General features: G+C 45.7%; 3 protein-coding genes across 4 annotated transcripts in view; 2 read left to right on the top strand and 1 right to left on the bottom strand.

The window, feature by feature from the left end:
- Positions 1–207: 207 nt before the first annotated feature.
- On the top strand, positions 208–20,581 carry LOC135821409 (uncharacterized). Its single transcript, XM_065334482.1, has 10 exons — positions 208–597; positions 6,429–6,588; positions 7,435–7,868; positions 8,313–8,408; positions 10,416–10,463; positions 11,993–12,051; positions 14,981–15,049; positions 15,290–15,407; positions 16,992–17,277; positions 19,544–20,581. The coding sequence occupies exons 1-10, from the start codon at positions 397–399 to the stop codon at positions 19,849–19,851; spliced, it is 1,779 nt and encodes a 592-aa protein (XP_065190554.1). The 5' UTR covers positions 208–396; the 3' UTR covers positions 19,852–20,581.
- Positions 20,582–21,627: 1,046 nt separating this feature from the next.
- LOC135821421 (uncharacterized) lies at positions 21,628–23,100 on the bottom strand. Its single transcript, XM_065334488.1, has one exon. The coding sequence runs from the start codon at positions 23,007–23,009 to the stop codon at positions 22,404–22,406; it is 606 nt and encodes a 201-aa protein (XP_065190560.1). The 5' UTR covers positions 23,010–23,100; the 3' UTR covers positions 21,628–22,403.
- A 155-nt stretch (positions 23,101–23,255) lies between these two features.
- The window catches only part of LOC135821453 (dolichol kinase-like), a 63,039-nt gene continuing 62,202 nt past the window's right edge, over positions 23,256–24,092 (top strand). For both annotated transcript variants that reach the window (XM_065334498.1, XM_065334500.1), the window contains exon 1: positions 23,256–23,662. In XM_065334498.1, coding sequence (XP_065190570.1) covers positions 23,527–23,662 — 136 coding nt within the window. In that variant the 5' untranslated portion in view covers positions 23,256–23,526. The remainder of the gene's footprint in view (positions 23,663–24,092) is intronic.

Raw genomic sequence — 24,092 nt, forward strand, 5'->3', positions numbered from 1 at the left:
GATCTGCTCCGACCCTCCGACTCTCGACGACTCTACTCACTACACTACAGACTACAGTCTAGTCTCAGTCTCTGCCAGCCTGCACAGATCTGCGCGTGCGATCGGTAACGAGTTACGTAACCCACTTCCAAGCCCATGCCATGGCATGCCGCATGATAGGGCCATACTACCGTGACTAGTAGCTGGGCCTAGCCTAGCGCCTAGTCTACCTGAGTCCTTCACCTATTTTTAGTAGGGCTGGTTCGGTGCCTCGATGAGACTTCACTGTCTGGTTGCTGTTGTTTTCTTTTGAAGTAACTCAGTTTTTGGACCGCTGCTATCACGTCTTTGTTCAGGGAACATTGAAGGTACAAGTTTGTTTGTGACCGTTGGTAGCGTGCACGGTTAGTCGGTGTGATGGATTCAGGAAATAGCCTTACGCCGCTAGCTGCAGTAGCGAGTGGTACTGGTAGCACATTGGTCGACCACGATCACGATTACTGTGGAATGAAGCCAGTAATACAGCCACAGGCAACACAGGTTGACTTGCTAGCTAAGAGTGACTTTCTGGATTTCTTCCAGGCCAATCTGGATGGTGATCATGGTGACACTGACGAGGTTAGTGGTCCACATTGAAAAAAGAGCACACCGTTTCGACCTACCTTGATGTTGACTACATTGTAGGATGCACGATGGTGAAGTGCGTTTTAAAAAGTGTGTCTGGGCCTGTGGGAAGAATGGTGTTGCACTGTTCTAGATCAGAAAATCACCAAAAGTACTCTTGAAAGCGCTCATTTTGCCCGGAATTGAATGTGTACGGAAGACGTCACAATCAAACTCCTTGCACGATTTCCAAGGGGTACATAAAGCCTTGTTCACATTCGGTGCAACACGAACAGTAGGCAGATTTAGTTACGCGTAACGGATACGCGTAAAGTTCATGCAGTGGACTCACGTGATATACTCGCCCAAAAATCCGGCCAATGCTGCACATGGTAATCGACTACAATCAAAAGTATATAACCCCCCAAGAGTGTGCAACGCTGCATATGGGGTCTCCGACGGCGAAAACTCACATCACGTGTCTTAGATACGCTGGTACTACGTACAAACGAAGGATAGCGTGCACACAATCCGAATATCTGCCATGATCATCCTGGGGATTCATACCCGCAGTGAGTTTCTGTCAGAGAGTGCTTTTTTTATTACTCCGCTGCTCGCTAGAAACGGGCTGGAAACGTACAACTGCCACACTGCACCACATGATGTGAGTTTTCGCCGTCGCGTACCCCATAGCAAGGGTATCAGGAGTTGCACACTCTTGGGGGGTTACCGTACTCATGCGATTAGTGCCCCTGGGGCACTATTTTTTCAATGTCCATCACAGATGGGGCAGTATTCAAGAGAGGGCACTATTTTTTTCATTGCTGGTACATTTGCGTCATCCAGCATAAAATAAAGAAAAACAGAGCCTAAAGTGTACTGTAAACGCTCACGACTCCACAGAAACGGGAACAAGACCTGCGATCTTGTTCCTGAAAACACCAGTGCAAAGCAATGGCCTAGAACATTAGCAAAAGAACACCAAACTTGCACATGGGCTTGGTTACAAGACGGGGGGGGGGGGGGGGGGGCACTATTCAAGAGAGGGCTTTATTTTTCACTGGCTCTTGGAGACTAGGGCACTATTCGAGATAGGGCACTATTCAAGAGAGGGCTCTAATCGCGCGAGTACGGTATATACTCTTTCTACAATGCACAGCATTGGCCTTTTTTTGTCAAATATAGTACGTTTGCAATGTTGTGTTTAGTCACGTCACACGGATTCAAAACTTGTGAAAGCAAGTGAATTCTACTGTATTACACGTTATTTCGGACGCAAACGAAACCTTGGATAAAGTCTCGGGGGAAAAACGAAAGCACTTTGAAATAAGCTTGGTTTGTCTTTGTATCGATTACGGGTTGGCTGACTTCGAATGTGTTGTGCCTCGGAGGGTTTGTCCAGACGAGCCATCAGATATCATAACTGACATAAGCTTTTTTGATTTTTCAGCATGCCTACACGACCTGTATTTTATCTGAATCCAAGTATCACCGCCTTCCCCTTTCTCTGTGAGGCCACATATGGAATCAAGAACGACAAGAAATACTTCGAAAAAGCTAAGTGTTCATGGGACCATTGGTAAAAGGAAGGACAAAAGTTTTACGAGTTATGACTAGCTATCCACCATTTAACCAGATCATAATATTATAGTCAGCTAGTGCGAAAACATGGCACACAACCGACTAGGAGTGCTGAGACATTCAACAACCTGACACTTAGCTCCAACACATCTACAAGGCGCAAACCAACAACCGTCCAACTTGGAAGGCTCAGGTTAGGAAAGGTACACACAAGTGTACGAACGAACACACCAAAATAGTACGTAGTACGGGAGGTTAGTCATATCGGGACCTCGACCTGCTGAAAAGTATGTCATACAGGAGTTGCACGTCTTATCAGAGTATGTCATATCCGTGCACATTTGTACATGTGCTTATGGTAGGAAAATGCGTGGGACGAAAAAGGACCCTAGTAAGCAGGTGTACGTCTTACTCGAGTACATACTAAGTGAGTTCCACTGTAATTCGTTTTCGCAAAACTTCCCCTTCCGTATTTATCTTTGATATTGCTGACCCACCGAAGTTAGGTGGTGTGTTGCTTTTCTGGTTAGAGTTGTAGTTAGACCGCAGTGTCAAGTCTCGTGTAGCAGTAAATCAGTCGGGGAGATGTCCTATCTAGGACATCGCACTCGGGAATGAGTCTGATTGCTTACCTGTCCCAGAGTTGTCATGGAAGCGTCGGTCGCGCACACGCGATGAAAAGAAGTGCTGCGTGAGCATTTCTGAATGTATGTGGAGGATGCACGATCGTAATGGCGATGGATTTCTTTCCGAATTGGTCAAGTTTGAGGGAATAGGCGGAGAATATCAGACATCGGCGGGGATTGAGGTAGTGTATATTCGATTCTCCATCGAATACCCGACCGAATGGCCGTTTTCGTTTGGGGATTTCATGTGGGGTTTCTCGTAGCCACGCGGCGCTTCTTTGGAAACGATTGGTTCTAATTTTGAATATTTTGCCTTTGGAATGTTTCTTCACCATGTTCACGCCCCGTGCGTTCATTTCGCCCCAAACCTGGCCATGCAGAGGAGGAAGACGAGCCAGCAGGCGCTAGGCCCGTAAATTACTGCCTGGAAGATATTATTTGGTCAAAGCTTACTGTTGGCGTTTTGGATTTCTTGGATACGACAGCTCTTGGCTAAAACTGGACCTTGGACGGTCTTTCTTGGATATCAACCCAGGACGTGGTGGTCATGGACGTATCACCATCGCTTTCAGCCAGATCCTTCTGCTGCCTGAAGCCAATGGCGAAAGTAAAAACTTTATCGCAGCAGCAGCTACTGCTCTGCTGAAAGTGCGAACACAAATTGCTTCGCCAATCCTCTTGTGCACATGCAATTTTCAATGTGACCAAAACGATTCGCTTGCCAGTTCCTTTGTCCAGGCGTACTCCACAACGAGGAAAATAAAATTCGTGAAGGTAAGAGGCAAGATACGAATCTCGACTCGCTTGAGGCAAGCCGCCAGGAGAACGACAACTAAGAATTACTTTTGAGACAATACTCATAAAAAGGACACACTTCAGGCTCATTACAAACATCTTGAAAGTTTTTGTCTTCACAAGTAAAAAACTTTCAAGATGTTTGTAATGAGCCTGAAGTGTGTCCTTTTTATGAGTATTATCGCATTTTTGTCTCAGAGGAAACTGTTTACTTTTGAGACGAAAGGCCTTCGTTGCGTTTGTTTTGAGTGCGACATGTTCATCTTCCTCGGACGCAACACAAAGTTTTGAGTCACGTGTCACGATTACTATGGGAACAGCATAGTATGTATGCTGGGGCATGCTGGGTTCCGTGATGTCCTATCTAGGACATCACCAGGACTGGTAAATAGACCACCCTTTTCAGGTGATCTACGGATATCTCCCCTCGTTTGAGGGGATTATGGCTCATAATCCCCTCAAACGAGGGGATCTCATATCCACAAGAAATCCTGTGGATCCCCTCGGACGTGGGTCGGACCCAGTCCTTCTACCAGCACAACCAAGAAAGCAAACTCCCTTGGCTTCTGCTTGAATATGCAAGAATGGGCCTTCCAGATAAGGTCTAAAAAGGGGAAGTGGCTATAGTTGTCAAAAGAAAAGCATATTGGCGAAACAAAACTAGGGAAGTGGCAATCTTTCTATCAGCAACAAACAAGAGCATCTTAATTTGCAACATACTACATGAACCGGGTGTGCTGAACACCGGTAGCCATAGAGACACACCACACTCTCATATAGATACTGGTTATAAATAGACCGAGTAAGGAAAATAATCCAATACAGGCAATAGCCTATGGGGAGTAAAAGAAATTGAGTCAATGACAACAAATGCTCGTCCAGCACACGAGTTGTCATAGAAACATTGAACGAAATGACAAAGACGCATAGTAATGAGCATCGCCGTTCAATGCAAACTTTGGTTTCTAGTACAGTATTTGGAAAATTCCTTCTTTCACAGACCTGAAAGATAAATCTTTGCAGCAGTTAGCCTACTACTAACTCAATGTCATTGGTTCTACATGTACGTGTAGATGTACCCATCCACGCTCTACTGGTCTTGTCAAATGTGTTCCACACGATCACAAACAATCCATCTTATTTCGAATACTCTTACACCATTTGACTAAGCCATGGGACGGACGTCAGTGTCTAACAATTCTTCATTGTAGTCTTTGATTTGTAGGGAATAGATCGCCTTCACGCCAGTAGGTGACAGACGAACAGAGCACCTCAAATTATTTTCAAATAATTACAATATCTACTATTTCGTCATCTTCACTTGATCGCTATCAGTATCGCTTTTCCCCACGGTCTTGTCAGCTACCAACAAGCAGTGGAGTTCACGAGGCTTCGTCTTGGGAGACAAACCAAAGAAAGTGTGTGACATTCCGCATTCGCCTCAGTCAAACCAATAAGTGGATCAAAACCTGGAGAGGCGACGAACAAATGTGCTAGTACTGTATAATTATCAGAACTACCGGTACTTCGCGTTCGGTGTTCCGTTCACAGTCAGTGCACTGGTTCATGCTGCAGCGCTGCTGATCACCCGAAAAGTGTGGTCTATACAGGATATTGCACAGTGTCCGCGAGGATTATTTTTCATAATCCCTGCGCTGCGCGCCTTGGGGATTTGAAAAATAATCCCCTCGGAACCGTGCAATATCCTATACATATTCTTTGTTGACCTGGGACTTAGCTTGTGCACATTTTCGCTGCACTTACCTTCTCCTCTTCGGTCCAACTTAGCTAGAACTTTCCAAGTTGGAAGGTTTTTGGTTTGCGCATTGGAGATGTGTTAGAGCCAGGTGTCAGGTCGTTAAATGTCTCAGTAGCCTGTCAGTTTTTGTGCCCAGTTATCCGCGGAACTTTCTGACTGCTCAGTATTATCTTGTTGCAGTTGTGGGCAGTTACTTCAAAACTCGTACCTAAGTTTTCTCTTGTACTTTACATTTTATTATTGGCTCGGTATCCGAGTTAAACTTAACAATCTCTGGATTTTTGTTGGTTAGCGAGGTGAAATGCTAGCGGCTTCTGGTTGTCAAAATCGGTAAATGACTGTATGTAATATGTATGCATCGGTTCTGCCCAAAACGACTTCAACATTTACAATCTATAACTTCGCATGCGACGACGCAAGTCCACACAATCAAGAAGCATCTAACAAACGGTTTCTTTCCCTTCTCTTCAGGATAATACAGTACAGGGAATGGTGGAAAATTTGAAAGATACGTAACTAACTATCATGATAGAGTTTGGAAAAAAAGGAAAGAAAGAAAGAGACAACCCTTCAACATAGGCAAGAGAGAAAAAAATCATTTGATAGATGAAAGGAAGTGCCTTCTTGATTGTGTGGACTTGCATCGTTGCATGCGAAGTTATTGATTGCGAAATTAGTTTGACTGCCTCCAACTTCGTTAAATCGTTAAAATTATATTATGTTCTTTTTATAATGGATAAAAATAGAAGGACAACATGTTCCGAGTTATGACTAACTGTCGACCAAAGTAACCAGATCATATACGATCAGCATGTGCAACAACATGGCTAAACTGACAGGGAGTACGGAGACATTTGACGACCTGACACCCAGCTCCAACACATCCAGGGCGTGCAAACCAACAACCTTCCAGCTTGGAAGGCTCAGGTGAGGAAAAGTCCAATGAGGGGAATGAGTACTCCCTGTTAGTTTCGTGTTTGTGTGTGTGCACGCGCGCGCATGTGTGTGTGTGTGTGTGTGTGTGTGTGTGTGTGTGTGTGTGTGTGTGTGTGTGTGTGTGTGTGTTCTACTGTGGTGTTTTGCAGCTTCTGGGAGTCTTAAACTGGTCCCAGGAATTTGATTCGTATCTGAATGGACCTTCATTGTTTCCACTTGAAAATGACCTGGAACTGTTGCTGAATGGATTCGAGGTGAATGCTCTGAATTCCACCAGATCTGCTGGATCTGAAGAGTTAGAGGATGATGGTAAGCTAACAAACAGCACTGAAGACACTTTAGACATTTCTGAACTGTCAAATCCTATGTATAGAATTTTTGAATTTTTTCCAATAATCATGATCATGCTTCCGCCCGGGATAAGTTGTGTGCCGAAATTGTATTGTAAGGTGTTAGGGCAGCATCAGTTGGCTCTCTTCAGAAGTTTTCAAGAGTGCCAGTATTATGGCTTTGCTGATAGAGGCGTTTTAGAGAGGACACGTCAGTTTTTTGACAGATCCTATTTTCAATCTGCGGACAGAACTGTTTCGTCCTTTGTGGACTCATCAGCGCAAACAGATCATATATATAGGATTTGAATGTTTTGTATTATCCAGAGTGTTGTAATGGATGCCGATGATGATATAACTGACGGGGAAAGCCAGGTGGTCTTTAGAACCAGGTCCCACAGTGTCTGTGTAGAACTGTCGGTGCATGGAAAAACGGTGGTCGCTAAACCCAGAGGTCGCTTACACCAGGTTTTATTGTACAAAGATACTATGAATAGATGTCTGTGATTGATTGAGGAGTACTGGCGCAGGTTGGCACATCTAGTGCTTTTAACCGTACTATGGCGGAAGTGTCATCCGGAAAATTGGCCGATCGGCTTGAAATTTGGATTATTCCTTCGGAAGTGTATGGAAAATAGTTCCAAACACCTCATGAAACTCATTTTATCAATTTGCATGGGTTGTTTATCGAAATCCTTTAGCCATAAACCAAATCCTATAGGATCGGCTGGTGACGGTTTCTAAGAGATAGTCATTACCATGACTTGAACTTTTTTGTTATTAATTTTGTCGTTTGCTCTCTGTGGCTTGTTCTTTGTTCCCGTAGGGTATAAATCTCATGGTTCGGCTGGATCTCCAGCAGTGGACTCACCTCTTCAACCCAGTCATGTGATAGAAACTTGTCCACCACCTGTGGACAACGACAGTGTCAGCGACCAGTTTCCCTTGCTGAGTGCAAGCTCTGGGTCCAGCCTGCAGGGTAAAGACCAGCGCGATGCGGCTGAGCTTGCCCTATTAAATGCGTGTCTGGAGGGTGACAGCTTTTCTCGCCCATGTTCTGCCGGTCAAGGAACTAGTGTTCTGGTCAATGGCAAGGACCTGTCCAGCTCAGCAACAACCTCTCCGGGACGGGAGGGCGATAATCCAGTAGCAAGTGCTGGCCAAAGTGTGATGGGTAGCACATCACGGGTACCAAAGCACTGTGCAGAACGCGAGGACAAACGCCTGTCTGGACCAACAGCGTTCATATCAAATGCTGTGGTTAGTGCTTCACTGTTTCTGCCGGTGTTGTTTTTAATCTGTATTCATGGATGGGTATGTGTATGCGTGAGCACTTGTGTTAATCTATTTTTGTTTTCTCGTTTGATTGCTGCAAAATAATAATGAGATTAGTGACACACTAGCAAAATAATAATGAGATTAATAGTGACACACTAGCAAAATAATAATGAGATTAGTGACACACTAGCGATCTGGCCGTGACGGTGACTATTACTTTCGGCTACTTTCTGACAGACCCAGTGGTGCAACTACTAACTACATGCGCTTCTAGTACAGTGCAATAAAGTGGGTTCGTATACAGAAGGGTAAGTAGCAGGGTTTGACCTTTTGATTAATGAGAGTGGCGGTTGTTTGCAGTCTCATTCGAAAGTAACCTTAGAAACTGACATTCATTTCATTTTGTTACTCTGTTTCCATGTGTAGTGCTGGCAGTATGGTAAGCTGAAGTTGACTCCAGAAGAAATATCAGTACTGAAATCAGAGGGTCTTCCTATCCCCACTACTTTGCCCTTAGCTCCGGTAAGTCTGAGTTTGACGCTTCATGCATGTACCGCTCTTTTTTTGTTTTTCAGGAGACACACTTGTTGTGCATTGCCCTACGGAGATAATGGATGGGGGGGGGGGGGGGGGGGCATGAACATAATACAGGAAACATACGTGTGCAGGCATAGCCAGCAATCGCATGTCATCACGTACATTGAAAATCAACATAATTTTGCAAATCGACCTTTTTTCAGGATCACTTTTCAACGAGGACGAAGCAAAGCCGGCCGAACGAAGCCTAGAGGAAGAAAATCACCCTCTCCACTTCACCATCACGATACTGACATAGATACGAGATGAAACAACTAAAAAATCCACAAGAAAACAGTACGGCCATCATCGCGCTGACTTTGGTCTGAGAATTTCTATCACGATCAAAAATGTACGAGGAGCACTCAAAAATAAGCCACAGACGTACCTTTATCGCTCTCTACTCCTTTTTCAAGGCACAAAAGTCGACTCTCCACTTTCAAACCAGGAACCAGACATACCAGTGGTCCTTTTCAGCTGCTCCACGAGCGCAGGAAATGTTCACCAAGGGGCGCAGAGCAGCATCCATTCCAGAAAAAGAGCTAAAATACGAGTGAGACTCCATGACTGAGTACATGAGTACATGTATGAGTACATGCAGAAAATAGTCAATTTCAGCGTTTCTGCTCCAAACAGCAACTAGCTTCGACTAGAAACAAAGATTACACCAAAGGATCAAACAACAACCATTTTCTGCAGTTTTTTTGCAGATGGCTTCCTTGTGCTTGGCCCAGCACGCCAAAAATCACACCTCGGAGGAGTACAAAAATTACAACTCTCAGATGTCCTCGATTGCTGGCCATGGCAATAATGGGCACTAGTATGGATGGGGTTTGCAGGGCTCATCCGACCACTGGTCTCAGACTCATGGCTGGTCAAACGTGTCTAGGAGGAGGACCAGGACGCCGGAGGGGAGAAAACAACAGAGAATATGAGTAATTTTAGAGGATGTGGGAGAGGAGAAAATGTAGCGTGACGATAATTTGAGCAGAGAGTGGAAGTGTGTCCTTTTGTAACTTGAACTGTGTATCGAGAGACAGCCTGGTAGTAGAGACAGGGTAGTAGAGACAGCCTGGTAGTAGAGACAGGGTAGTAGAGACAGGGTAGTAGAGACAGGGTAGTAGAGACAGGGTAGTAGAGACAGGGTAGTAGAGACAGGGTAGTAGAGACAGGGTAGTAGAGACAGGGTAGTAGAGACAGGGTAGTAGAGACAGGGTAGTAGAGACAGGGTAGTAGAGACAGCCTGGTAGTAGAGACAGGGTAGTAGAGACAGGGTAGTAGAGACAGGGTAGTAGAGACAGGGTAGTAGAGACAGGGTAGTAGAGACAGGGTAGTAGAGACAGGGTAGTAGAGACAGGGTAGTAGAGACAGGGTAGTAGAGACAGGGTAGTAGAGACAGGGTAGTAGAGACAGGGTAGTAGAGACAGGGTAGTAGAGACAGGGTAGTAGAGACAGGGTAGTTGCACACAGTGCGTGTATAACAAACAACCTGTGCCTACAGGTACTTCGTGGACCAGAGCCAGTCATTTTGAATCAGGTGCTTGCATACTGTAACTTTGAAGGTTTGGATGTGCCATCAGGGTCGGCGCCACTGGTACGGCTGGTGCGGCCACCACCCCTCAGGAGCTTGATCGGGCCTGGCCATGGTTGAGTTGTTAGTCTGGCAGGTTCAGGCAGGTTGACAAGTAGATACGATTGTTTCAGGCTCATGTGCGTGTTACACATACATTGGACAAAGCAGTAGGATTTGTGTACAGATTGAAGACCAGTTGCATCTCAGTACATGATCATGCAACTGGTACTGATCCTGGTGACAAACTAACATTACATGATCTGGAATCACGATTTACAGTATCACCTAGGCTGATTATAGTACATGAATTTCATCAGTCTGTATTCTTGTATTAATTAAGTTGCATGGCTTGCTTCCTGTCTTTTCGTGTGGTCCTGCAGGAAGAGGAAAAGGCAATCAAACATGTGCGGCGCAAGATTAAGAACAAGGTTGGTATCTTTTGTTGTTGTTCATAAACAGTGCTCCCTCGAGTTCTATTTCCGTAAAACTGCGTTGATTTTTGTACGGCGGGGATCAGTTGCAAGCCTTTCTCCCGGATAAAGTTGCTATATAATGCATGCTAAGGTACTAATGTGAGTAATGCCACAACAAACCCTGCGAGCATTGCTCCTCGTAGAGGATCATGACATTGGGGTCATTGCAACGGTTTGTCCCAAGACGATAATTCCCCTTAGGCTTTACACTGTATCCAGGAAACATTCACGGTTCGCATGAGACTCAGCTAAAGGCCGAGTTTTCCACATCCGTAGGAACGCCACCGCCCTCAAGGATCAAGGCGCCACTACGAGGAAGTTCACACAGACATGCTGCACGGCCTCTGTTCTAACATTGACCTAGAACTTGACCCGACCCAAAACTGTTGCTAAGGGCTAATGAAGGAGTCCACAAGGCATATTACGAAATTCCACAGCAACAGCCCATGGTTACCATGGAAATGGAGTACTGAATTTGCATTCCACTGCCATGGTAGACTAAGAAAAACATTAGGTGCTCACCACGATCGATGTGCCATGGTACCATGCCCTCCCTCACCATCATCACCAACCAGTGTGCAATTCTTCCATGTACAGCGGCTGTACGTTATGATGCCATACAGTAGAGACGCGCGCTGAAGAACGTCCAGCCTGAAATACTCGGTGTTGGTTCTCTGGCAGGTTGTGGGATACATAACGATTCAGTACAGATGGTTTCTAAGAATGTGCTATAAGAACGCAGCCAGATTGCTGGAAAATATGAACGCCCCAGGCTAACCGGCTTTGGAAACAACGTTTTCGGCCGCACAACAGTCTACTGTACAGTACTTGCTGTGCTGTGCATCAGAGAGTTGTACCCAAACCACGACTCCCTGCTGTATATTGTGTTTAATAATATTGCAGACTTTCCATTTCGAAGTCTGAAGAAAGTGTTGAACCGTCTCTGCTGGGATGACAGCTACACCATAGCTCAGTGGTTAGAGCATCACTGGCCTCAAGCGAAGGTCCCTGGTTCGAGTCCTGCCATGGTCAAAATTCGCTTTGGACAGAGTTGCTAGCGCTCCGACAGGAACATGTCCGGCCATTTTGACAATTGATAAAATTGCACATATGCAATGCACTGGACATAGTCTTGCACTTTTGCGCCATTGCTTTGCCTTATAAAGATTTCATCTCGACAATTGTTTCAAGAAGATTATTCACCAAAAGCACGTTTGCAGTGCAATTCCTTGGTTCCTACCGGTAGGACCTACGATGCTACCAGTAGGACGGCATGCAAGCTGTCATTACCGAGGAACAATAGTTTAGTGCCGTCTCCCTCATAACTAGGTAATCTTCATCTGGAGTATCCTTTACAGAGCACAACATACAACTTACTTATCCGTAGAAGTGCTAACCAGTCCTGTTGGCTTACTACTAGTGGTGATCCTGAGGATCCGATGCTGAGTTCAAGTTGTTGGCTGATTTGTTGTTTTTTTGTACAGATTTCTGCCCAGGAAAGCCGACGCAAGCGCAAGGAGTACATTGGCACCTTAGAGAAGCAGTAAGTCTCTAACATGGATACAGGATTGTTGAATCGGACAACCATCCAATTTCAAGGTCTCCTTGTGTGTGTGTGTGTGTGTGTGTGTGTGTGTGTGTGTGTCCTAGTGGCAGTGCTGACTTCTCTCGAACTCTCTCTTCTACTCTCCCCTGTCTCGGGGGCGGCGTGACCAAGCATTTGGCAACTGTACACCAGGCCAGGTGTGTGTGTGTGTATATGTGTCTGTGTGTCTGTGTCTGTGGGTGTGTGTGTGTGGGTGTGGCCACTTCAATCAGCTGTGTGGTGGATACCAGGCTAGAGAATAGTGGCGGTTGTAATGCCTTGTCGAGATCAAGGGCCGCAGTCTCCAGCAGTTTTCTGCGGAGTGGATCGGACGTGCATCCTGCCACAATTTGATCACAGAGAGCCACGTTCTTCTGGTCGTCGTCGGCGAAGCTGCAGGTCGTTGCCGATGCCAGCACATGAGTATAGAAAGTGTCGAACGTTTCGCCAGGCTGCTGGGTGACCTGACGGAAGTGGAAGCGGGCCATGCTGGGGCTCTGCTTCGACTGGAAGTATTCGGCGACGGCGGATAGGCGATCGTCCAGATCGTCGCCAGTGTCGGCTAATGTAGGGACGAGCTGCTGGATGTCCTTGCCAGCCACATACTGGAAAGTGTCTCTCTGGCGAGAGTCGTCCGAGATGCCGGCTGCTGTGACCTAGAGTCGGAAACTCCGTTCCCAAGCAGGAAAACGGGCGGCAGCGTCGTAGAGACTGCTGTATGTAGTGGCAGCAGGGACATGGCGAGGATCAGGCGTTTGCTCGCAGCGCCAATGTAATGTTGGTCTCTTACTTTATTCCAAACAACAACTAACTCGGAGCTCCGGAAAGCCCCGCAATATGATGGCAACAGAATGTAATGGTGTGCGTGCATGAGTACAGAGTCGGTGCGTACCGACTGTCAGCACAGGTGTGGAAAGCGGCCTATGTAAATGGATAGGAGTACAAACGGCGCTGTGTTCATATATGCGTGTGGCAGTCCATATATGTATGTGTGAACACTACAGCGGTCAATTCATCAGCCTTGCAAGTAGTTGAATGGTGTAATCCCAGCACAAGTTGCTATGTCTAACATAGCTGTTCGCTATGATCGCTTCCGCGATGGGCATGTCTGAGGTCTGAGGTGTGGGAGTGGGTGTGCATCCATACGTTGCGCATATGAATGAAGATCGCACCCCCCCCCCCCCCCCCCCCCTCCCCCACTCCTCTTTGGGTGGCTACCTGTGCCTCGGCCATTTTGCGGACCCTGGCCACGGTGGAAGGACACGGTGATGAGCGACCTCAACTTTGCACTGCAGCAGCCATCTCAGTGGTTCACCATTGCCCAGGACCACTCACAGTTGCCCCCTCCCCAGTCACGCTCCACCATGCCCAAGTCTGTGCTCTGCGCAGTGTGTGACCAGAACCTTTCACGGGTCTCCGATAGGACGCGACACAAGTGCACCAATCAGAGACAGCTTCCCATCCAGCTCCAGCGTGCGTCAGTTCAGTGCCAGAACTGCCAGAGGTGGTTCCGTAGCAAGGGTGGGTACTCTGGCCATTGATGTCAGCCAGTCACGAGTTCCCTACACCAACAGTCAGTCTGCCTGTTCCACTTTCAATTTGTTGCCAGCAGCACTGCCTAACATACCGGCGATGCTTCCGTTCTGCGGCCGGGTTCAAGCGTCACAACTGCAATCGTGGTGCGAGACTATCAGCTGCTGAGAGAGCAACTCTGCCCCTCAGCTTCCCACAGTGTAAACGCCATTTCCGCCGGCAGCAGGACCTATCCAGACATCGGCGGTCCTGCTTGTGATCCGACTCCCGTTTTCTGGTCCCCTTTTCATAGGGGTGACACTTGCCCATCTGGGCAGTCATGCAGCTAGTAGTAGTAGTAGTAGTAGTAGTAGTATTGTGAATGATTGCCGGATGATGTCTAGAGCATGAAGTGGTCCTTATGATGGTAACGTTATGTGCACAACTGATTTGCTGTTGTACGTCCATGCTGTCTTGGTGTACTTAAAGTTTAATGTGCTCTAACTATCCTGGCTGGTTAGACGGACGATTGACATTGTGTTCTGCTTTCTCTTTTCTTTGCGTTGCTGTTTTCATCACTATTGATTTCACGATCTATTTATTTTGCCCGTACAAGAGGCTTTAGTAGTAGTACTAGTACTAGTCATGCAGCAAGTAGTAGTAGTAGTAGTGTCGCCGCAGTGGAATGCAGGCTGCGGGCTGGTCGGCAGTAACTCGGGTGGGCGGGACACGTTCAGTAGTTGGGGAATCGTATTCCGCTGCAGCTGATGTATGGCGCCCTGCTACCTAAGCGCCCGCCTCATGGCCCCAGGAAGTGGTGGAAGGATGTTGCAAAGGCTGAGCTTACCTCCACTGGCATTCCAGTTGAAGAGTTCACTGACATCGCCCGGGACAGGGAAGAATGGCGGCTGAGGTGCCGTGACGGGGTTGAGCACATTGTCAACATCAGGACTCAACCGGTAACGAAGCCGTTCCAATGCCCGGCATGCCACTGTAGTTTTCGTCGACTGCAGGATGAGAGTCACCACAAATGTAACGCAATAAGACACTCCCATCGGGCGCTCTGATGGACAGCACAAACCCGAGTCTGCCCCTTTGGGAGGGGGGGGGGGGGCACATAGCCGGACACGGCAGTGGTACAAGGAAGGAAGGAAGGTGTGTATGTATGTGTGTGTGTGTGTTTGTACAAGCATGTGCTTGTCTATTCTCATTATGCATATTATTATTATTATTTTGCTTGTTCACATTGACATCACCAACCAAGCTTCATTATGCATCTGTTCACTTTATTCTAAAACCATCAGCAGTTGTATCAACCAGGATGAAATGTTACGACTGCTCAACTGTGCTGCTCTCCAATGTCACTTGTTTCCAGGCTAGCTGTATGTACTGACTTCAACAAACAACTCATGGAGCGTGTTGCAACACTGGAAAAGCAAAATAGGTAAGCAGAATGTATATGGTGTAGGGAAGTCAATCGGGGACACATGGGTGCACATAGAACCCTCAGCCGTGGTTCCATGGTTTCTTTAAAATATCATATGCTAAATGTAATGCTCTTTGCCAAGCATGGAAAATAGAAGGACTGTGCTCTCTGTTCAGCACCAACAGGTATCTTATTTTATGAACCATGTTGAAATATTGTGAACCCTGTCTTCTGTTCCTTTGGTATTGCCGCATCTAGCTCCCTATATCGGGAAACAACAGAACTACGGAAGCAATTTACAGTACCTGAGCCACTGCTACAATCACCATCTCGTTTGATGAAAGCGCCATCGTCAACTTCTCATATCCCAGTACTGGTAAGGCTGACAAAGTTGTACTTGTGGCCACTTAGATGTTCATAGGACAGCATGTGACGAGCTGTGTGTGCGTGTGTGTATGTGTGTATGTGTGTGTGTGTGTGTGTGTGTGTGTGTGTGAGAGAGAGAGAGAGAGAGAGTGTGTGTGTGTGTGTGTGTGTGTGTGTGTGTGTGTGTGTGTGTGTGCACATGCGTGTGTGGTGTATGTATGTGGTGTGTATGTCTGTGTCCGTGTTCGCTAAAATACCAAGCTGCGGCTGGAGCTTGGTGCCGACCTGCTGCAAAAGTTGTCATGGAAAGCTTTTGTTAGAACTCAAATTTGACCGTTTTTAGGAAACTTTGTTTTCTTGTCACGCAGCGAGGAGACATTTTGGTACTTTTGGCAATGGTTAGGGACGAGGGAATATTTCACACGACTGAGACATGAATAGCAAGGGGTTTTTAATCGATTGGGTAGTCATACTGGTCATAAAAATGTAGAACAGAGGTATTGGCTTCCAAAGCGTTTTCTTGTGACAATGATCAGTGGAAGTTCATCATATAATGGGGAGAAACCACATCAACCAATAATATTATAATATTATAGTCAAACACAGGGAGGCTTTACACCTCCTTGTGTGTGTAATGTAGTGACTTCAGTCATTTTCAAACTTGCTCCAATCGCTCCGATTTTGGTCTCATTCAATTCTCCAGGATGTAGCATAGGAAATCTGCAAGTACTCAGTGTATTCTAATCCGCCCAGCCATTCTAGAGTTATGGTGATTTGAAGTGTGCCAATTTGGACTTTTGCTGGAAACAGAAATGAATGGGAGTGATGCCCGGGGAGAATCGAGAAAATTTCAACACGACTGCATAGTACAGTACAGTGTACAGTGCACATGTACAAAGCATTGTCACGCAGACTGCGCGTACAGCGTGCACACGGTATGGCATACTTTGGTATGCTGGCGCAAAACAAAATTGCTCATTGGGGAAGACAAAAGCGTCTAACTACCTCAAAATTTCTCATAGCCGGTAATTTTTTGACCCTGAAGACGGTGGCATAGTCTGCAATGCTGCGACCCGCCCAGAACAAGCCGAAATTCAACCCCTGAAGAAGCGTTGAGCGCAGAGCACCTAAAATTTGTCGTATGGAAACAGGACTTCAGGTCTCAAGGGCACGAATATCTCCTCTCTCCGACAAAGCAATACACTCGATGCGATATTCTAGAATTTGACCTGGCCGCGCCGAAAAGCACTGCGATTTCGGATTCTCCCGTCAGAAGTACTTGTTTCAACAGAATCAGGGTCTGGGTTAGAGGAACTGAAGTCACTACCTAGGGCAACAACTAAGTTACTTGAATAGAATAAATTCTTCAGGTGAAAACAGCACAGCCCACAACAAACCATTAGCATGTGTTTCTATAGTATGCACTGCATAGTGACAAAATGGACATGCTAGTCTAAGAAGTGTGGGTATAGAAATAGTGGTGCATGCGTATTACTTGAAGAGTGTGAGTGAAACATGAATATTCTTTGTTTCAGATTTTGGGTAATTTTATTGCATCCGTTTGCCTCTCTCGACCTTGGGTTCTGCTCTCCAGCTGTTTGCGGTGGTGTTCGCTCTTGCTATTCCACTTTGGACCACACACAATCTCCCATTACCTTGGGAAGCCAATCATCTGATGCTGGCAGTGGCGGACACCAGCAGCAGCAACAACAACTTCAACAACAACAACAACCACATGGCTTCTGTGTCCGACTATCGCCTTCACTCTGCTGAGAAAGCATTGGCTGCCGGATTAGACCCACTGACAGAGCAGGACACTTCCTCTTATGCCGCCGTCTCTAGTTCGCCTGCCGAACAATTTGACTATGGCCCTGTGAAATGTAAGAGACGGTGACTTGTTATTCCAGGGTTCTAGCCAGGTAAAACTAGTGAGGGGGGGGGGGGGCAGGGGAAACAGTTACTCCTAACCCCATACCTGCCAAGTATCCCGAATTTTGGCCCCTACCCTCCTTTGGCTAGAACCCTGTACTAGTATTCTATCTTATTATATTGGCTGCATCTATTATTTCTGTGTGTTTCCAGGCCCTTACTGAAGTTCAGCACAAAACAGTCTGGAATTGCTCTTGTATGCTAGAATGGGGGGGGGGGGGGGATAGAGTGGGACGGTTGCTTGTTTTGGAGTGCAATCGATCCTAGCCACCATTTCAACATGACTGTGCTTTCTGCTAGGGTATTTGAGCACAAAGGATGTGTTCTCTTCTACGTATTCATTCATCGCTTTGGTGCTAGTAGAGGAGTTCTTTGACACCCTGAGAAATAAGAGTTTGGCCTTTTTCCAATGCCGCCTTAAAAAAAAAGAAAATACGACTGATTAATGTGGGGAGCAAACCCTTCCCTATGACCAATTAGAGAGATTTAATTAAAACTATCTGAGATTACCCGGGGGAGGTATCTTGATGTCTTTCTTTTTTTTAAGGTGCGCAAGCACCACTGCAGCCACTTCATAGAAACCCTACATCACTAAAGCAGGTGGTCTCCCTGCTGCATGTCCTATAATTATCTCAACGAAATGTTTGGCAAGAAGCAAGGTCGTCACAGCATTTGTGGCTTTTTTTCTTCTTTTTGGAGCACACTGCAACAAAGCGCAATGATCGCAGCTCATGCTCAGTGCTAACGTGGCGAATCTCGTCTCGCATACGAAGAATCTTTGTCCCCGATCGTAGTGTCTTCTTGGTTTGTTTGCAGAATCAAAAAGTCTTTTGTGCCTCGAGTATTCTGGTGGCCACTGGAATGACAGTGCTGCGCATCGTTCGACGATGGCAAATTTCTGGTACAGCGGAGTGTAAGTTAGGACGGTAGCCAGGGACCGCGTACTGGCGAGCGTCGCCCTTTCCGGTTTGAGAACACCCGTTGCACCACTTCACGCCACTTGACAAGACTCGTCTTGTCATCGACGAGTTCGGAGCTCTGTCTTCGAAAGTCAGCATGAGAACATGGCCGCGCCGGGTGAACTATGAGATCGTAGAACGTCTGTTACCTTGGTCACAGTGCGGACTGGGCAGCTGTTTGCGAAGACAACATGGTAAACAAACGAAAAAATACAGTCATGAAGATATTTTGTCAAAAAGCAGGACTCAAGATCTCCAACCCGTTAATAACGGTAGGAGTGGGCACCTTGTTCAAAAGAAAATTGGCGAGTATGACCGTCGAAACTCAAAAGCGCTGGTGGAAGCAGGGAATGGCGCGGATGACGCTTCGTGAAGTCAAGCCATGGCATAGTCCAGTGGATAGCGGATAAACTACATGTGACTGACTACTTGAACAGTTGAAGCTATTACTACATGTACCCGGTCCGGTGTTCACAAGTTTTCATAATAACCAGTTACCTGCTGCTGCAAGCATGTACAGTGTACCAAGCATGTATTCGTACTTTGCTACTGTATAAGTACAGTAAAACCTGTCAAGGCGACCACTCGGATAAGGCGACCACCTGCCCAGAAGACCACTGTAACCAGGACCAAGGGATGCTATTTCCAGTCAAACGACCCTGGATAAGGAGACCACCTGGTGACAGAGACCGCATTTTGAAGGTCCCTTGAGCGGTCGTCTTAGACGGGTTTCACTGTACACAGTTTCATTTTGAATTCAATTTCGCTACATTCGTTAGGGGCCATCCGGCATTATCGATAATTTCACGAAACGAAAAAGTTTAGTTACGCTGCGCTCGGCCGGCGAGAAAAACAACATGTTATATAGTAGACCAGAATGCTACTAGCCCTGCAAGAATATTTGAAAGGGCCATTTGAAATGGGAATATTAGAGGGATGTCAATAGATCTGGATAGATCTGGTCCATGTCCTTATGCAAAAGACATGATTCACAGTTCTGATGGTGACCATACTACCTTGTTAGTAGAGGGTTATGCTGTGCTAGCCATCACCTAACAGGGGAAGAGGAGAGCTGCAACATAATAGTCATACAGTGTACCTGCAAAAAGGACATGACTGTACTTTTTGCAGATCAGTGAGTATTCGACAAAATCGTTTTTTGATGAATGAGTGTTTGGCAGAATATAATGGTATTTGTGACTTTGCTGTTTGTTACTTATATACAGTGTGCTTTCATGTTTGTGGTTTGCAATAACAGTTCATTCCCGGACCCTGCTGCATTATGTGGACGAGTCATCATCATCGGCACGCGAGTGCTGCACTGAAACCAATAGAACCACTGCTACACAGCTGGAAACCAGCACCGATCCAGTACACGGCATTGGAAAGCTGGCAAGGGACAGCGAGTATGTGAGTATTACTCACCATCTGAACATCACCTCCTACTCGTTGTCCCTACTGAATACCAGTGCTGGCGGCGGCATTGTATCTGATCACGCAGTGCTCGTATCAACCTCTCATGCTCAGCTAAACCATTCTGTCAAGCATCTTAATTTAGTCTTGTAAATAATTCCAGAAATCAGCATCATCACCATCAACCCATTCGGGTTGCCGGCCCGTGACAAACAATGTCGCGCCATTCCGTCCTCTGTGTCTCTGTCCAGCGCTTGACTTGTCCTAGCTTTTCTGCTGCTCCATTTGCACTGTCCTTCTTCCATTTGACCGCTGGCCGTCCTCTCTCCCTTCAAGTTAATTAATAATGCAAGGGCAATACTAGTGAAAAATTCAACTTTTCTACTCTGTCATTCCAGTCAACTACAGTCCTGCAACAACCAGTATTGCTACAGGAACTGCTCAGTCTTACCTATTGATGTGGCACTCTAGATAACTTGTGGAGATGAATGAATATTATGCTAAAAATATACGTCCAAGAGAAAAACCAGTATCAGAACTGGCTCAACTCTGAAGGTTCATGGGCTCTTTTCATGTTCCAATTGGCCTTGTGGAGTGCTTGAGAATCACTACTTTTTTCCTGAAAATATAATCCTAATACTTTGAACTCGCCACGAGCATTGATATAGAGTCGGACCTCGCATGTTTTTTGAAATGAAGTGTCGTTGTGTAGCCTAGTGGTACGCCTTTGTTATTTTGCATTCACTGTTGTACTTTCGTGTTTTGACCAGATGTATCTTCCTCTCTTCCTATTGCCCCCCCCCCCCGGCTTTTGTGTAGTGTTTCCCTCTATACAAGTTCCTTCTTTTCAAATACATTGATGAAAAGTATGTTGCTAGCATTCCTCACTGTGCTCTTGTGCTGTTGCATGGGTGAAGAAAGAGTAGACAAGTAGACAATGGTGGTTGTAATGTTCAACTATAATTGTAGGCTGAGTATGACCATCATAGTGCATGCATGTTCTTAGTAGGAGAATACGCAATCAAAACAGGTAGTTCAAGTTTTACGAAGCCTTAGCTAACTGTATGTTGAATCTACCGGTACGACGAAAGGAGGAACTGGCTAGCAGAACTGGCTAGCAGAACTACAATATTAGAACTGAACTCTTGGGTGAAGGATCGAGTGGTGCCGGAGTGGGTGAGAGTCAGCAGAATACCATGCAGTGCCGCGGTGCAGACAGAGTTCATCATGCAGGAAGCTAGACGGTAAAGACTGCGTTGTGTGTAGAATGTGAGGATAGTGAGGGAATGCAGACCCATGATGTTGTTAGAGGCGTGTATGCAGTAATCGTGACTGAACAAGAGCAACTCTTTGTCGGGGTATGCATACTCTAGTCTAGGTATTGGTTCTCAATCTCTGGAGCAGCTACACTATACATGTACCGGTGATAATGTAAAAGTCAAGAGTGTGTGCAACAGCTGAACAATGCATGTCAGCCTTTGGACAATCCCTAAAATAAAATCAAAATCAAAAAAATGTTCAGTGATGACTGAATGCGGTCAGGTCACATACTGCAGTGGCGAAACAGTATTTTGGTGTTGCTTAGACTGGAGCAGTTTTTTTTCAGATTTCATCTTTCACAAGAGCGGTGTGCATTGCATTGGCGCTGTGCTTTGAAAAACAAAATACATAACAAATCAATAACAAAAGCCACATCACTAGTACTCGTGCCGGAACAGGCAGCTGCCATAACTCAATTTTACGTTTATTTTAACAGCAAGGTGATGCGCCTCGATCTTAGTGTGCTCAATCCCCATTTGTTCCATCCACGCATGCATTGCTAGTTATAGTTCTCATTTTAGTGGGCCACAGCATGGCTTGGAAAAATCATTCTGCTTGCAAGCAGGGCTTGAACATTTCCCTTCCCAATCATTATCTTAGACCATAATATCGGGCTTGCCTGGTCGGGCACTGTACAGATTTATACAATGTAACTGAATACACAATACAGTGGTCCAACATTTGTCCCAAAATGAACGACACAGTTTTGCAATTGAAAGCAGGTAAAGTGCTTGATCAACAAGCCTTTACAAATGAATAGATCAGCATAAGAGGCAGCAGCAGCAGCAAATAAGACACACAGTCATAATATTGACTAAAACCACAGCAGGGAAGAACTAATATACAAGTTGCATGCCAGGAATAAGGATTCCTGTCAGCACTGTACAAAAAGAAACGTGATAATTATTGAAGGTGAAAGGATAGACAAATTATTCCTGAATAAAGCTTAAAAAATATTCGTAACGTGATACTAAGTATGATCAGGGAGCAGAGAAGACCAGCTTAGCTTAGTAACTTAGAGACACAAGTAGAAAATAAAGAAACTTTAATAGTATGCACATATTTTCACCGTGCAGACTAGATGTACCAGCAGTGATCGGTCGCACGATGTGACAAGGGTCTCACAAAATGAGAGACGTTATGTACAGTCAGTGTGTACGATAGCACCTAGCCTGAGCTGCCCAGGCACATCTCTTGTAAGAACTCCATACACTATGCCGCATGGTGTAGAACTAGCTACAGCTAATAACCCATGTGATTCCTTCGTTGGCATTCACTGAGGACAACTTCACATCATCAGCAGTGCTGCAATTGTGTATCGCTGTACACCTTAATTCAACATAAGCTATGGTTAAGCCTGGATGTTGTTGAGTCCAATTTCGTGGTTAGGATGATTGTTTTTCTTGTTTTCGGCTTTCTAGTTCACTGACCACTTCATTCAGTGCAACAAATTGATCCGAGAGGAGACCGAGCATGACATTATACGCTTCCAGAAGCTGCCGAACACCTCCTTGTAGGTCTGTACATTGCTCCAGCTGCTGCAGATGCACAGGAAGCAACGGCTTCACCTTCGCTGATAGCTCTCCTACATTGGCTAAGGGCTCAGAACTAATCACGTTCTTCAGCTCAATCACAGAACTGAGATTACTGGCAGTTTCCAGAATGGATGCCTCTTGGGCCAAGATTACATCACTTTTTGCGGACTCTGGCAGATTCTGCGACTGCACTGATTTCATCCAATGATCCAGGTCCTCCAACTGAGACCAGGCTGCCCGAATATTATCTCTATTGGCCTTTGTAGCAGTTTTCATCCGAGAATCAATGGAGACCAGCCGTTCCGCACACGAAAATTTCTGCTTTGCTGATCGTGGCTGGTTATGCCCGTATACCTTTCGCTCCACAGCAGCAAGGCGCTGCTCATAGGCGGGTACATTTTGTTCGATCACTCCAGAGAGTTCACCAGCAGCATCCAGTGAGGACTTGCTTTCCATAACGAAGGACACTTTTTCAAAATTACCATGCAGGATCGAGATGACAACTACAGACTATGTACGACAGTGAGTGCATATCGGGCTAGGATCGATGGGGGGAGGATTTCTTTGTTGTTGTTTTTTTTTGTTGCGAAAGAGAGTAGCGAAAATGTACTCTTTGATCTTTTGAAATGTGCCGACGTCATGATTGTGTCAATTATTTTGACACAGGCAGTCAGGCACATGCACAGGGCATCTATAAATCGTACTCGACTCAACAAACGTACTTGTTCAAGAATCAGCGAGCTTTCATCTTCGTTCTGTAACTAATAGTTTGATGGAGTTTAGTGTCGTTTGCAAAGGCACTTTGTCTAAGCTGAGATGAGTGAAGAGCTTCATATGTACTAGTAGATGTTTGTGGCCAGCAGTTTCTGGAATACATTTTGAGAATTTTGTATTTGTCGTGTGAAAAAGCCGGTTGTCTAAAGGCATTCTTTATGGTGCGTAAGATTCTACTCTTTATTGATGAGTTTCAATCATGAAACAAGCTGCACGCAACTGGCTTCAGCAGAGTGGTTCTCACAATGTGGAAGTTCGCCTTGCTTCTCTTTCGTCACTTATAGCAGGATTTCTGCTACGTAACCGAATGGTGACATCGGTATTTCTTATTTCTGGTATGTTGAAATATCCCTTCATTCATTCATCGTTCTGCTTCATACTCATAAGGCTTCGGGGAACGAGGGTGTGATGTCACAACAGGCTGAGAGTCGAAATAATTATAAAACTGGAGACCCCCTAGATAGGCGTTTAGCCGTTGGGGAATCCTTTTTAATATTAAAAAACAGACAAACATGTTTACAGTGCGTTTCAAAAGTATTGACCTCTGGACTTTTTCAAATAATTCAAATTTGATTTGAGCTTTTTGAGAAATTTCTTCGGGATATTAGGCCATCATTTTTTATATCTATGTTTCGCGTCAGTTCAACTTCCAGAATCATATGCGAGACGTGGAAAAAATAAAAAGTTGCAAAATAATAAATAAATCTCATCAGAAGAGTATAGAATTAGCTAGAACTGTACATAGCACAGTAGCTCGTTCATGCT

The sequence above is a fragment of the Sycon ciliatum genome, chromosome 1, assembly GCF_964019385.1.
Source record: "Sycon ciliatum chromosome 1, ocSycCili1.1, whole genome shotgun sequence".
NCBI lineage: Eukaryota > Metazoa > Porifera > Calcarea > Leucosolenida > Sycettidae > Sycon > Sycon ciliatum.

Excerpts from the sequence above, each read along its gene's own strand:
- LOC135821409 (XM_065334482.1), top strand. The coding sequence starts at position 397 with ATGGATTCAGGAAATAGCCTTACGCCGCTAGCTGCAGTAGCGAGTGGT. Across the intron at positions 7,869-8,312 it reads CGTTCATATCAAATGCTGTG|TGCTGGCAGTATGGTAAGCT; the intron begins GTTAGTGCTTCA and ends TTCCATGTGTAG. Across the intron at positions 15,408-16,991 it reads CTTCTCATATCCCAGTACTG|CTGTTTGCGGTGGTGTTCGC; the intron begins GTAAGGCTGACA and ends TCTGCTCTCCAG.
- LOC135821421 (XM_065334488.1), bottom strand. The coding sequence starts at position 23,009 with ATGGAAAGCAAGTCCTCACTGGATGCTGCTGGTGAACTCTCTGGAGTG.